Source organism: Gopherus flavomarginatus, chromosome 20 (assembly GCF_025201925.1).
Source record: "Gopherus flavomarginatus isolate rGopFla2 chromosome 20, rGopFla2.mat.asm, whole genome shotgun sequence".
In the NCBI taxonomy this organism is placed as follows: domain Eukaryota; kingdom Metazoa; phylum Chordata; order Testudines; family Testudinidae; genus Gopherus; species Gopherus flavomarginatus.
In genome coordinates this window covers 23,072,772-23,088,562 of record NC_066636.1, presented here as the reverse complement: position 1 = coordinate 23,088,562, position 15,791 = coordinate 23,072,772, and the positions used below count along the sequence as shown (strand labels likewise).

General features: G+C 46.8%; 1 protein-coding gene across 1 annotated transcript in view; it reads right to left on the bottom strand.

Moving 5' to 3' along the window:
- COPA (COPI coat complex subunit alpha) overlaps positions 1–15,791 on the bottom strand; it is a 33,171-nt gene that overhangs the window by 11,922 nt on the left and 5,458 nt on the right. The window contains exons 7-16 of the mRNA XM_050930723.1: positions 11,738–11,847; positions 10,961–11,060; positions 10,121–10,256; positions 8,128–8,210; positions 6,066–6,216; positions 5,455–5,521; positions 4,966–5,041; positions 2,601–2,683; positions 1,356–1,495; positions 167–252 (exon numbers count right to left, since the gene is read on the bottom strand). Coding sequence (XP_050786680.1) covers positions 167–252; positions 1,356–1,495; positions 2,601–2,683; positions 4,966–5,041; positions 5,455–5,521; positions 6,066–6,216; positions 8,128–8,210; positions 10,121–10,256; positions 10,961–11,060; positions 11,738–11,847 — 1,032 coding nt within the window. The remainder of the gene's footprint in view (positions 1–166; positions 253–1,355; positions 1,496–2,600; positions 2,684–4,965; positions 5,042–5,454; positions 5,522–6,065; positions 6,217–8,127; positions 8,211–10,120; positions 10,257–10,960; positions 11,061–11,737; positions 11,848–15,791) is intronic.

The following is a 15,791-nucleotide window of genomic DNA, read 5'->3' as shown; positions in this document are numbered from 1 at the left end:
GTGAATCTACAGCACACCAGCTGGCCACGCCATAACCTCCCGCATGGGCACTGCTACAGCACACTAGGTCCCGAAGTGCGGCTTGGTGTTCTAAACAGCACCCAGCTGCGAGCAGGCAGAGCTGCTGAAAACCCTAAATGGGTATAAGCAGGAAGAAGGTCCTTACCATGCTTAGCCAGCAGAGCCACATGGGACATGTCAGCTGACCAGATGACATACTTCACCTTGGAGATCTTCACGGAAGCCTGGGTTCTACAGGGGGAGACAGGATTACCATGAGGCCCTCTTTCAGGGAGACTGTCACAATATTCCTCACCAGCTAAAAGAGCTTTGTTATCTCTATTGACTCCCTCTCCCAAGAACTCTGGGGCTTAATTCTCAGATACCCTAAGGCCCCCTTACACCATTCTGGCACTGTAAAGTGGCATTAAAGTGAGCCTGAATGAAATGTACACTGCCATACTAGTGTGAAGGGGCCACAGCATATCAGACCATTGGCTCCTCTGGAGTCTATCCTAGCCAGAACTCCCCCGAAAGCAACACAGGCTGAGATATGTAAAGTGACAATTCAGGTTAAGCCCAAAATTCAGGTTTTATTTTCAGAGACAGATTTTACAGAACACAGGAAAGAGTTTCCCATGCAACTTTTGTTTCAATACAACTTGATGCAAGCCTTCTTGCGGTGCTAGAAATCCAAGGGCACCGGTCTGGGGATAGTGTACGAGAACCAGGAAGTGAAACGAACCAGGCTAATTTCACGGCACAACACTAAGTAAATCTATTTGTAAATGCTTCAGTATTATTAATCTGGGATTCAAAAGTCCCCAGTAGCATACAAGGCTGTTTAAAAGGCATAGTTTGCATGTCAGCAGGGCCCTTTAAAAGCTGAACTAGATGCAGCAGCACTGACAAATATACTATAGTGACCAATCCTGCACTGGATTAGGGATTTGGTCAGATGCATGATCAGTGGAAAGTGCTATCACATTCTGAGGTAGCAGCATTTCACACTCACGTTGAACTTGTGTAAATGATGTCACAAGGTATAAGGCAACAGAGAGTCAGGTCCCTGACCTACACCAGTGAGTCTTTTCCTTTGCCAGTCTCTAGGATTTTGTAGCTGTAGTGATGGACAAGAGGGACCATGCCCATTTTCCCATGCGAAGGGTGACAATGCCTGCAGAACGTTTACACTTCGCTCCTCATAACAGCTAGTAGCTGGGATTTGGATCAGTTTGACACAGCTTGCAGCTGACGTTAGGTTTTGGAGCGTATGAATAGCCATGGCCTGTCCCCAAAAGGCACACGTTGGCAGGATTACAACATGAAATCTCTCCCAGCAGGTGGGATCTTACCGCTTCTGTTGCACATCAAAGAGGGTAATCGAGTCTGCATCCCTGAGTAAAAGGTTCCCAGTGCCAGCGTAGAAAATCTCATCACAGTTCGGGACCTGCACTTTCTTGGTAATCTCATTCTTCAGGTTCTTGATTAGGATCTGTCGTGCGGGGAGGGAGAAATCAAGAGAGAGAGAGAGAGAGAGAGAGTTAGATAGGAGAACCAAAAGATTTCCCCTCCACAATGAAAATCAAGTCTAAACACCAAATTGCTCTCTTCACTGTGTTAAAAGAGAATACTTGGGAAAGAGTTGTCAAGCACTTACAGCAGAAGCCTGGAAGAGGGACGAGGGAGATTTCTCTTCCCCTAGTAGAAGCCAGGAGGGTCTGGAGTGGGAGCAGGGGAAAAAAAGAGAGATCCTTCTTCCTTACAACAGCAAAGGGGTTTGTTTGTTGAATGGGGAAAGGAGGTGTTCAAATGCGTCGATACTTAGTAGCTAAAGGCCCAATGAAAAATGGAGCCCACAAAGCATGATCAATGGTCCATATGCTGGTAGGGATCCTACCCAACCTCCGCTCTGACGGGGTGGAGAGGAGCTGTTTTTTCTGTTCTCACTGAACGAGGGAGAAAACATCACATCCTGCATACCTCTTTGGCTAATGAAGTTCAGCCTTCTGGTAAGATTTCCAAGCACTGTGTGTGAGTGGGTGTATGGATGCAGAAGATACAGTGGAGAAAAAGCAGAGAGCTCAGTGTAGGGAAACAAACAGAAATAAAGGGTTGGAGGAAGAGAGGAAGCAGTAGATACTGAAGAGGCCAATCCAATGAAAGAAATCAGAGAACGAAGCCAGGAAGGAAGGAAGAACAAAACTAAGATGTAGCAAGTTTTCAATGTCAGCTCACCAAAAATAGCCTGACGATGATACAACTAAATACAACACAAACTAAATAGTATACAACTATTTTATTTAAACTGCAAGAGGTGTGCACGGCAGCATAAGTATTTTTCACCGTGGCTAGTTGCTGTTGGTGAACATTAGAAAAAAGAAAGGACAAAAACTGTTTTCATTAGTTTAAATTTCATTTTTATATTAAGCTTCCTTTTTACCTAACTTCAGAGCCAGATCTTCCTGACAGCACCCCACCAATACACTTGAACCGATAACAATCTGATTAGCCGTTTCTGTGTCTCCCCCTCAGTGCGTACAGATTTTCAAATAACAAAACACAGTTAAAAAGACGACCCTGATGAGTGTGGCCCTTACCGAATGCATGCGATCCAGGACTGCAAAGCGGTTGCGAGCTACCCACACAGCTGTCAGCCCAGAGGAACGCTTCCCTTCCGGGGCTGGGAAAAGCAAAACACAGGCAGCGAATAAAACTTCTGGCAGGCTCATATGGCAACACATTAGTCAGTCTTGTTTGATTCCATCTTGCCTGCGTTGGATCAGCTGCTTCCTACTAACTCAAATTTAACCTGAGGCTATTCACGAGATTCATTTCCTCCCCCACCACCCTTTCAGATCTCAGCATGGCCAGCGCCAGCCCTTCTCTCTAGCCAAGGCGCAAGACACGTGGCTGCCGGCACAGCCAACGCCACTGCCTGGCGGAGAAGCAGGCCATCCTGGGTGACAGCGCATTCGATCAAACTAATGAGCAGAGCATCACTGGCCAAACAAACAGAGCATCGAGGGTCCCGGCTTCAATGTAAGCCCCCCTGCGGGGCTACCCAGCACAACGAGCTTGAGGAGAACGAATGCACTTTCCCTAGCGTGCAGCTGCTCCCACGGTTTTAAGATGCTGATACGAACACAGTGCTGCATGTCACACAGGCATGGAGAGAACTGTACCGCAGGACCCACTGCAGATGTGGCAAAGGCTTCGGCATCAGTAATACAGGTGATGTGTGCTAATGGGCGGGGGAATAGATAAGCCCGGGAGAGACCTGCTGCAGTTACAGTCAAATGAAGTGATTGTCCCACTCTTTAGCCCCCAGACTCTTTCCTCGTTAGCACCATCACAACTGATGACAGCTGTATGTTAAGGGAGATGCGCTAAAGATATCGGAGATCCAGACAGTCACCGGTGTCAATGAGACCTTACCGATCATGCTTGTGACAGCCAGTGCCCCAATGAGGGGAAAAGGGAATCAAGTCCCATGGACTCCACATTGTAAGTTCTTGTAGTTAAGAACACGAGGCTGGAGACCTGGATTCTATATCCAGCTCAGATAGGGTCTTTCCTATGTGAACGATGGTCATATGGCTTTCTCTGAGTTTATGATCTTTAAAGCCAGATTATTACTGGCCTCGCTGATTGGCTCACACCCGAGGAACTTTCCTCATTAATGTTCATCGTATATAGGTGCTCAGATAGAAGGTGCTTGAAACATTCCTATTACCCTACATATTTTCTTTACAACAGAAGGTTGTATAATGATCTCCTCTGTGACTATTCATTTTCTTCCTTGGCCCAAAAGCCCAGATTTATTGACATGGTCTTTCTCCGGGGCATTCCCAGGGAAGCAAGCTGAGGGTGCTAAGATCAATACTGATGGTGCAGTGCGGGGGTATCGCTGGGCAGGGATTCCAGGAGACAAAAGCAGTATGGTATGAAGGCTATTTACCCCAGGATGGAATGTTACATTGTGTATAAGTGCTTTGGGTATTTTTAAAGTCAAAGGCCAAGCTTTTCAAAAGTGACGAAGGAGATTTTGAGTGCCCAGTTGGAGACAGCTTTAAAACGGCTTTGTTTTCAGAAAGCACTGAGCATTTGCCCTCTGAAAAATCAAGCTCTTTAAAGGGGTCTCAACGTCACAAGCCCCAACCCACTAGTCACTTTTGAAATTTTCAACCGAAATACGTGAAGTACCATCTGTACTGTTCAATATAGTTAATATATATTAAGGGACTAAAAAAGATCCCTCTTTGCTTCCCATCTCTGAGATATACCAGCTGACTTTTGTGCCAGAGACCGTTCTCTCCATTAGACCTGCATAAACCAGTAAAGTTACTAATGAGTGAGCTGGATTCTAATCTGCCTCATACATCACCCCCAACACTGCCAGCTATGTACTCATCCTAGAAACTTTACTGCCGTGACGACAGAGGCAGGAAGAATCCAGCTGGAGTTTCAGATCCCAAGTGGAAGAAAAAAAATGAATCATGTTTTGACTTGTAAATTGAGCAAATCTGATCTGGAATTTGTAGAGAGAGAATATGAATATTGGGCCCCAGCAGTGTCACTTTTACAGCTGCTTTTCAGAGTATAAACCCACTTTGAATTCAATGTATCTGGGTGAAATCCATCTCTACTGACAAGGCAGGGAAGCTGCCTGCTGCGTCGAAAGGGAAAATGCAAAAGTCCTAATAATTGAATTATAAAATATATATTTGCAGCTGTAAAGTTTGGGATGAATATGAATTTTTCAAGTCAATGTACCATGTGATCTAGTAAGCAGGAAGGCCTGCCAAATGACACACACTGCATGGGCTACAGGAAACGCAGGGAGACAGTGCAACAAAGACTTGGAGAACAGAAGCTTTTTTTTTACAATGGGATAGAGGAGGTGGGAGCAGGACTGAAGAAAGGGAGACTAACAAAGAAAAATGCAACACATTAAATGCCTACCATCGGGATTCTGGGAGTCTGCGTCCTTGGGGATGGTGTACAGGTCATAGGTGCTGTTCTCCAGGTTACTAGCTCTCTATAGAAGGAAAAAGTAACACACACACACACATATATATGTGCACATATACACACACGCGTACCATCTATTCACTCTTCCCTCTATAGAGAGAATTTAGTTGCAAAGAATAGTGGGAAGAAGTCATCTCCCTTGAATGCTGTACAGGACACCTGGATACCAAGGTGATGGGCACCCTTTTGTGTTTATGGGAGATGGTGAGGAGATCCTTAGCTGGAAAACTCCACACAAACCAGGCTCCAGTCTGGCAGCACACCCTGCCCGTGTTCCCTGTTCTGTAAGATGGAGGCTAACCAGTGTTAGTTCTAACCAAACCCTGAAGACACCATTCCCACCCCCAGCTTGTCCAGAGTTGCTTCTCTAACACAGCGCAAAGCACACGTGGGGCAGGTTCCCTCTCAGGGCTGGCGTACCGTGCAGAGCAAGACAGCATTCTCAGCTGGGTTGTACGACATGTTGAACACTGGGAACTTGGAACCACTGAAGAAGAGACACAAAGAGAAGAGAAAGTGAACAACGGCTCACGCCCCTGGGGGATGGTGCTTGGTTTGCTGCTGATGTCCCAGAATGCATCTTCCTGGGATAGCACAGATGCCTGGAGGGCCCAAGACAAGTCACTTCCTGCCCGTTTCCCAGCCCCCCAACCCATGGCACAGTTCTCAGTCCTTGGCCTCTGCAGACAGCAGGGACAATTAGCATTAATGGTGACAGTGATTTATGTGAAGGACATATCGCCCCACAAGGAACTGGACTGAGACCCATCACTCTCGTCACAGACGTCACCGAACAGCCACTACCATTTTGGAACAGCCTAGAAGTCTGAGGCTCTATAGCCCATTATCTACTCTCCAAGCTCTGTATCAAAGGTCACATTTGCATTTGACTGAACGATCAGTTTGAAATCAATCTGAGGGGAAGGAGGAAGACAGTGCAGCTTTGTGTATCTGCAATGGCTTAACTGGTAGCTCAGGGCAGCAGTCTTTATCCGACTGCCAGGACTGTCCTGGCACACGGGCCCCCTCACCTTCTCAGCTGCATGACAGCAACGTCTTTGGAGCTGTTGAAATCGAGCTGGCGCAGGAAACGGTCCTTCACATAATACAGCATGTTCCCGTGCACCGCATAGGCAGGCCGTTCACGCTCCAGCTTGAACACAATCATGCCGCCGTCGTGGCCTGGGAAAGAGAAGACAGGAATCATCGCTGGCTGTCACGATTCAATCCAGACGGGACAGGGGCTAGCTGCCTTTGCTTTCTGCCTCCATAACAGAGGGGATACTCTGGATAGGGCATGAGTATTCCCATGGGAATTCAGAGGGGCTGAATGCACACACTACACGACTGGCTGACAGACAGCATTCAGCAGTCACTCACCTTGACCGAAAGGATGAATTCCATTTCCTACCCCATTAGCAGCTCCCCTATTTGAAGCAAGGGTCAGCCCCATCTTCCTTCCTTTACATTAACCAGTCAAGCCAGGCCCCCGGCTTCCTCCCTGTGGACTATTCAGCACATAACATGCCTCCAACACAGGATTCCAGACAGAAGGGTTTAGGTGACTCCATCTCCTGTGGCTATAAGGGTCGGGACGTGGTAAGACTGGTGGATTTTATTTGTATTACAGTTGTCCCTAGAGGGCTCAGTAAGGGATCAGGGCCCCATTCCTCTAAGGGCTAAACACACTCAGAGCAAGAGACATGCTCCACCCTGAGGAGCTTATAACTTGGCTTCTGACTAGAATCATATCCCCGCTTACATCCATTCAGAATGTCGCTGCAAAGATCATTTTCCCAGCCCCTCACTTTGACCCCATCATCCCTCTCTCCACAACCCTCTGCTGGCTCCCCCTTCTCTACTGCGAACAGAAGGGGATGTTATGATAGGATCGTTAATTTGGGAAATTGATCTTGGATTACCACCAGATAGGTCTGCTCAATGGTCTGCAGGGAGATGTTGGATGGGATGGGAACTGAGTTGCTGCAGAGAATTCCTTCTTGGGTGCTGGCTGGTGAGTCTTGTCCACATGCTCAGGGTTTAGCTGATCGCCATATTTGGGGTCGGGAAGGAATTTTCCTCCAGGGCGGATTGGCAGGGGCCCTGGAGGTTTTTCGCCTTCCCCTGCAGCGTGGGGCACGGGTCGCTTGCTGGTGGTTTCTCTGCAGCTTGAGGTCTTCAAACCAATTTTGAGGATTTCAATAACTCGGTCCTGGGACAGGGGTTGTTATAAAATTGGATGGGTGGGGTTCTGTGGCCTGCCTTGTGCAGGAGGTCAGACTAGATGATCAGATTGGTCCCTTCTGACCTATGAGTCTATGAGTCTTTGCTTTGGAGGCCCTTCATGGCCTATCCCCAATCTGACTATCTCTCATATGCTATTGAAATGCTGACTCCAGCCTCCATCACCCACTTGTTAGGTTTTCAAACAAGCACCTTCGTGCTCTCTCTCGTGTCTGCCCTCACGCTTGAGAGCTCACTATAAACACCTGCAAAACTCCGTCATTACACACCTTCAAACCCCCCTTCAAACTCTTCTTTACCTGACACCTATTAAAAACACTGGTTAGTCTGCTGGTTTCTGAGACCACTGCCTGTCATGCCGACCAATATTATTTCCATGTACTCCCCCATCTGTCTGTACCCACTTGCCATCTCCTGTCTTACACTGGAAGTTCTTTGCGGCAGGCACTGTCTTTGCTCTGTGCACAGCACCTAGCACCCTGGGGTTCTGCTCCATGACTAGGATACTTAGACACTATGGCAGTGGTTCTCAACTACTTACCATTGTGGGCCACATATGCAGCTCTTGCTGTGTAGTGTGAGCTGCATTCACACAATATATACACTACCTGTATGGCCCTGAGGATGTCACATGGGCTGCAGCTGTGTGCTGACTGGGCCACAGGCTGAGAGCCACTGCACTATGGGAATATCAATCAGAAGCATTTTAGCCCCTCCTGTTCTCTCTAGGGTAAACCAGAACATATAAAAGAGCATCTAACCCACGAACAGGGCTCTGATATGTGCCAACAGACCGATAACCCTTTCCCCTCATCACCACCTGCCAGAATCTGGAAGGATTACTTTTACCTGCAGCAAAGAGGTTGAGATTGGGGTGAGCAGCCAACACCCAAAAGCGATCGTGATCTCGGCGGAAGGTCTGGACACCCGTGCTGGGTGGGGGAAACGAGAAACAAAATGAAGCAGAAGCCTTGGAGTAAACACCAGGCTGTAAAATGAAGACTTGGAGCCTAAAGGTCCAGAAAGTACGTGGCACTCCCTGGGGGACCGTGACCATAGGCAGCCCTGTATTCACACCTTACACACTACAGCAAGTAATATCTGTACAAACAATGCCTTATGAGGTAGCATCTGAAACTTAATAATATGCTAGTCATTAATGTCATTGCAAAATGCATGTGTTAACGGTACATGGGAAGTTATGAACTCCTCTGGATGATGTTACTAGAACATGTTTAAGACCAAGAGGCTAGACTCGGGAAAAGTGGTAAACAGGTCTGTCCTAGATAAAGGAATGTGGGTTTACCTCGCTTTACACATTAACAATAAACAAAGCCATCCAGCTAAACCAGCAGGGGTTATCCTGATCCTAAACTTGAAAGACAGAGAATTAACATTGCTCCTGAATCCCAGAGAGAACCAGGGGACAATCCCCAGGACGTCTTCCTGACTTGCATGACAAAGACATCCCTTGGGGGTAAAGGAACAGAAAAAAACCTCCATCTTTATCCTTCACCCTAAGTGACAAACAAACCACGTGACTGGATCTCTGTGATGAGTTCTGGTCAGATTGGCCAGTAAAAAGCTGAAAAGACAACTGGAGATGAGAGAAACTATCCTGTACAAAGACTCAAAGACTATCTTGCTACGTTAAAGTTTTAGTCTTTTAGATGAATGTTTTCACTTTTACTTGCTTGGAAGAATCTCTGCCTTTATCCCTTTCACCTGGAATCATTTAATCCATGTTCTTCTGTTAATGAACTTGTTTTACTTTCACTATAAGCCAACTCAGTGCAGTGTTTGAAGGGAGAGGTGTATTTCATCCAGTTCAATTAATAAGCTGTAATGTACTCACTCTTTAACAGAGCAGCAAACTTAATCTCTTCTGTGATTATTCAGTGATAGGTGCCGTGAATTGCAGAGAAACATCTCTGAAGAGCTCGGAGGCTGGAATTCACTGATTGTTACCTGCTAGGCAAGGTTTGGGCAGGGAGAGCCTTGAGTTTGCTGGTGAGGAAGACAGAATGGTGTGGCAGGGACCTGACACAGTCTAATCTCTAGCAAAGCTACCTGTCTGCCTCAGCAGGAGGGAACAATGGCGCTCAGCTCTGGGTGTCCATAGCAGTGTTACAGAGAGGCAGTAGTGTCCAATAGTTAGAGCAGGGGACTGAGTGTTGGGATTTCTGAGTTCCACACCTTGCTCAGGAAGGAAGGATGTTCTAGGGATTATACCAGGGAGTGGAGAACCAGGACTCCCAGGTTCTATTCTCAGCCCTACCACTGACTCACTGAGACACAGCAAACATGGGGCCTGGTTCTCATTTACAATAAAGCCCTTTTAGGCTGTCAGAGCGTCAGGGTTTCAGGGTAAACGAGCCAAGTCAAGGACTGACTTTTGTCCACGTGATTATCAAGATTCACTGACCACAGCTGGAGCACCCCAAGAAGTCCACTCCGGTGTCAGAGGTATTTCTGCTTCCAACAGCATTCCCCATTTTAAACCCAGGGAATATCGCTTCCTTGGTAACAGCTCGAAAACCAGAATTAACTTTTCAAGTGTGCCAATTGTACATATAAACCACGGCTTTGGCCCACTCATTCAAATCATTTCCATCAGAGAGGTCACTAAACAAGCTGGCTCCTCTCACAATTGTTTCCAATCAGTTACAATCCTAGTTTTCCTCCTTATACTTAATAGCGGTTGCACAGGGAAAAGTTCTTTGCAAGCACATCAACTGATGTTTGAAGACTGCATCTGATTTGGGGAGTTTTACTATAAAATGAGGACATTTAACAGAAATAACAGGCCCATCAGAACCCCAGCCAGTGGCAGAGCACTCACCGTTTAGACATATCCCAGACACGGATGCTCTTATCTTCTGAATTGCTGAGGATCAGCTCCTGCCGTGGGTGAAAGACAGCACAGGAGACATTGTTGTAGTGTCCACGGCAGGTGTCCACCTCCCAGGCCTTTGATTCTAACCAGGAGTGGAAGAAAATGAGACAGGATCAGATTTAAAAGCTCTTGCTGTTCCTGAGCTATGAGCAGTGATATCAAATGGACCGCAGGCTGCCGACGTCCATATCCTTCTCTGACTTACGCCTTTTCTCCAGCCCAATCTCTCTGCCATAGCTTCTGACCTGTACTGCAACTGAAGCAGCACCACTGACTGATACATAAACTAAAACACCCAAAAGTTGCTAAACTTTACTTACATCCAAATATCTCAGATAGGAAAAAATCAGCTGAGGCAACTCTGCTGACAGTCCCTAGATGTGGGCATGTGAGTGCTTCCTTCTTGAAGGACCTTGGGCAATGCAATGAGATTCCTTTGTTGGTCCCTCAGCCTGAGTTTTACAGAGCTCGGGGCACAAAGCTAGGCTCATCTCTTTGCTTGAGGGTAGATGAGCTACAAGGGGAGCCTTGTAAGGGTTGGCTGGAGAGTTGGGCTTTCCCCATGTTGTTCTTCCAGTGCAGAGGCCAGTGCTCAATTTGAGCCTGGGGGCAGCAGAGGATTTATACTTCAGTGTCGCCTGTTTCAAGCACTTTCCAAGCACACACATTCACACTCAGGTTCACGTCACAGGCACATTTATAAATAAACCTGGCGCCCACCCCACTCTCCCCGTCCTGTTTCTTCTCTCCTCTCCCAAAGAGGTTCCTTTTGGGGCTGCTTCTTACCATTCATCCTCCAGATCTTCACCTGCCGATCATCAGCCCCAGACACGATGAGAGGCATGGTGGGGTGGAAGGCAGCCCAGTTCACCCCACGATCGTGTCCCTGTGGGACGGGAGAAAGGGGTCTCACATCAAGTCTGAGGCTCCAAGGGGTTGGCACACAGAGACAGAGCAGCCAGAAAAACTGCTCCAGCAAATAGGATACAAGCTGCAAACTTCAAAATGACTCGTGAGGGTCTGCAGCTAGCTCCAGTGTACAATCTACCCTTGAGGGGTAGTTAGATGACACAGAGGAAGAGACACACAAGCTCCAAGCACACTGCCACTCCTCCTATCACTTCCCCCAGAGGGACAGCAAAGGTGATCAGTTATGGCAACATCTGCTAGGACACATGTAGCCCAGTAGCAACAATGGAATCTCATTATCCCATCTTTCACGCAACTCAACTGGCTTCCTATTCCGTTCAGAATTGCTCTCTTTCGTAAAAACCCAGAACGGATCTGATAACATCATTGCCATTTGTACCGCAGAGGAGTCAGGGGTCCCCAGTCATGGAGGACCATTGACTCAACCTTTTAGATTTTAAGCTCTTTAGAATAAGACATTCCTTATTCCCAAAGGAACACATGAATTCAAAGAGTCATATCTAGTCTCTTAGCTTCCTTCTCCCTCTGTTTCTCAAACCTGTTATAGGATCATTCGTACAACAAGGGCCATCTTAAATAGAGCTGAATGAGCTATGCTGCGCGCGCGCACACACACACATACACACAGAGTACCTCAAGAACATGTTTCACCACCGCATCTGTCGTCCCGAACAAATCCACCCCGGTAATTCCTCTGACATCTGACTCCACAGCTCCAGGAGACAGATTCTTCTTCCTTAGGCCTTCGAGAGGGAAGCAGCAGGAATGGAGGAAGCAAATAAGAGGTTACCAGACAGTGTACTAACTCAGAGACATGTAAGTCAGTGCCCTCCTGTGCCGTTCACAGGTGGAAAGGAGGAGGAATTTTGAAGAAGAGGAAAAGTGAGAGAAATATCAAGGATTCCCTTCCTCTTTCCCCAAAAGCACAAGCTCAGACCAAGTGCACAAAGATCAAACTTGGCAATAAAATGCTCCCAACAAGCATCCATTTCTCAGCTCCCTGGGATTGATAAGCAGAGCTGCTGCATTGGAGGGACACCGTCACGCTAATTCCTTTCTCTCTCTCAATATTTAATTCCCAGTTTGAGCTTGCACCTTTAGGGGGCTTTCTTCTATGACAGTTTGATAGGTGCTCTCGCTGTCAGCTTTTGCTTGTGGACTTGGGCCATTTGTGTGGACACCTGAGTCAGTTGCAATTGATATATGAAAACTATGGCCTCTTAAGTAGTCTTTAAGGTGACATGGGGATCTGCATTCTCCAAGGCACCAGGGACTGGGGAGAAATACAGCTCATCTGGAGGACACAGGTAAAGAGGGACAGCTTGATTTTTTTAGGAAGTGGTGACAACCCACAACTCTAACAAGTCTTCAGTGGAAGTTCAGTATCTCCAAATGTCAGGCCAGAATGCTTTGGCAACTTCTCTGAGTGCTGTTACTAAATATACTCCAATAAATTCAGTCCCAATATTCGATCAACCCCACCTTAAAATGGTTACATGAGGGAATATCCCCTAGATTCTAGATAGCTTTAAAATAACCCACCACAACATGCTAAACCCAGGCTGATAGAACTTTCAACTTGTGGGGGGTTGCAGGTAGACACTGTTCAGGAAGGGGCTACACTGTGGAATTTGTTTCTGCCAGAGATCAGGCTCAGACACTGTAAGGGCATGACTCAAAGCTGAACTCTTCTGGTAAGTTTTTGTCGAAGAACCAAACAGACATGGCCCCAGCAGTACACTCTAGGAAACAGAGTGGAATGTAGACTGATTCCTGTAATTGGCCTTAATCTGAGGGTTGGGAATGGGGTGTGTATCTTTCCTCTAGTTCCTTAAGGGAATCAGTATTTCTAAATCTTTGCAGTGACAATTACAGGAACCAGCGCCTTAGAAACAACCACCTGTATATCTAAAACTCACAGTACTTTGTGTTGTACAGTGGCATCACCATCACAGGGGACATTACCACTTTCCATTTATACAGTATGCCAAATAAAACAGAATCACATTAGCTGCTCTTTCACCAGAAATTGAAATACCCACCCTAGAGAGAAATTAGAATGTGCATTGCCAAATGAAAGCCAAAGCTTAGGAGAAAAAAGGCCTGAGGCTTTTAAACAAAGGAGTTACAAACAAAACGTTATAACAGACTTTTAAACAAAAAATACTTGACTGTGGGAAACAGGACTTGAAATTGACTAGGAACAAAGTGAAACTGACCGAGTTGGCAGCCTCCTTGGCCAAGGTGGGTGAAGTGCAAGAGAGGATCAGACAACATTGGGTTTGACAGTTTTTTTTTTTTTTTTTTTTTTTTTTTTTAATTCTCACTTTTGATCTTCTCAGGTGTTAGTAACACAGTGGAGATTTAAGGTAAGGGGATCTTACCAGTGCCCCTTTGACAAGATCTGTAAGGTTTGTCTAACAAGAGTGACATGTTAAACAGTGAATCACAAGCAGGTATGAATGTTACACACATTGAATCTCCAATGCACACACAGATTGTCCAAATGACAACGGGGAGCCAGACCCAGAGAAAGGGGGTGATAGATGCATAATTCAGAGAAACTGTGGAAAGTGGAAACAGAGGAATCTTAGAAGAACAGATACTTGAGCCTTCGACAGGCCAGTGGAATGGACTGAAACAACAGGTGAAAAATTTCTGGGCTGACTGCACAAATCCAGAGGGAAGGCAGGACACTCGCAGAATGTACCAGCTTCCTGTGCTGCTCCAGGGAGGGGAAAAAGGAGAGAAGAGAGGCTGGGAGCAGCACGATAGATATTAGACATTCCGAGGATAGCTGTTACGATAAGAGCGTGGGAAAGGAGCCTGGGCTCAGCATGCCCCAAAGCATTCAAATAAAAGAGCAGATGTTAAGAGAGGTCACTGACAGTTCAGTAAAGAGGTCTAGTGAAAAGGACCAGATCCTGACTACAACCTGACAGCTTGTGGGAGAAGGGGGAAGGAAGAGGAAATTCCTGCAGCATCAGGAGGTTTCTAGAATGCCCTTTCCAGAATGCAATGGCCAGAGCCACACAGACACTGTAGCCAACTGGAAGCTCAAACTATGGACCGTGTTAGCTGCAAGGGCCCGGGGCATCTAGGCTATGATCTCCTCCACTCTCTCAATCAAGGCTGCACATCAAGGGGCTGCCACCCACCCAAGGGAGAAACCAAGGAAGGGTTCTGGGGTTTGACCAACCTCTTCACTCTGGTCTCATGAGCCTTCCTCCCCTTATAATCCATCAGCACTCACAGCATTAGCCCTGTGGTTGAGATAGTGCAGTACTAGGGGTGATGGTATGGTGTCTGTCAGCTGTCACTACACACTCACTGGGGGCACTGCAGTAACATAGTCTGCCCCACAGCGACCCTTTCTGGGACTCTTAGCATCACCTCTGATGCTCCCAGCCCCTAACAATCTGTATTCCAGATCTCCTCAATAGCAGGATGCTGGATTACCAGTCAAACCCCTCAGGCTGACTTTTCCTGCTTGAAAACGAATCACTCAGCTCTACTCAACAATGCCTTGAAAGCACAAGAAGATTCCAGGGAAGTGACAGACATTAGCTCTTGAGATGGGAAAGGCAGGTTAAAGGGAAGCTGTTTTATTTTACAGGACCAAAAAAAGCATCATCCCGTTCAAGCTAATGAGAAGAATCTTCCATCAGAGTTAATGGTAACAGGCAGGGCTGGTAACAGGGAGGCAGAACAGACAGGTGCTTATTTTGTAAACTCTGGGGTCAACGTTAGTGCCACAAGCAAGAGACGTCACGCCACAGCACATGGCAATTGCGTTGTTATGTCACAGCTTTTCATGCTTTTTGATACAGCAACTAGAAGCCAGCTCACGCTGGCTACATTGACACTCGCTCTCAGGAGATCAGCAGAACAAGGAGCCTTCAATTTTTAACTTGTGAATCTGTGTTGGAGAAAGATGCTAAATTGACAGCCATGGAGACAGAAGGCCTCTATCCACACAATAAATACATTACGGGTAACAAGAAGCAATGCTTCCCCCACAGTCTCCATGGCCTCTCTCCTGAGATTGCTAAGGGTGAAAACTGTGCGGTGATTAGGTCTCTGGACAATTTGCCACTAGGAGAGGAAACAAGACCAACCAATTCTTTTCACTTAAATCATCAAACATCCCTACTCCCCAGAGGTGCTGAGAATCCGTAACTCCCAAAGTCAACTGGGGTTGCAGATACTCAGCACCACTCAGGATTGGTTTTTAAGTCACTATCAACCCAGGCCGGACCCTTAATTTGTAAGACGCACGTGCATCTCCACAACTGACAGCAGCCTGAATGCAACAAAGGCTGTTCCCAATAGACCTTTTGTGCTAGAGCCAAACTACCAAGGACAGAACTCAGATTAGGGGTGACCTTGCAAAAATCCCACCCACCCTCAGTTTGTTTTCCCACTAGCATTATAGCCTGGTGATGTTTAAATGTAGTGGCAGCTGAATCAATAATTTAGCATCTATAGCAGAGTCTCTAAAACCCCCTCATCACAGATCAGCTGGAAAAAACTGTACCCTCTCCAAATCCATTTGGCTATAAGAACTCTGCTGAGAGCGCATGTGGGTTGAATGTAGCAGTGAGGTTACAGGCAGAATGGATGTTAAGCTCCCCATGCTGGCAATAGAGAGGGGGAGCAGGTTTTAAATATTCAAAGAGCCTGTCCC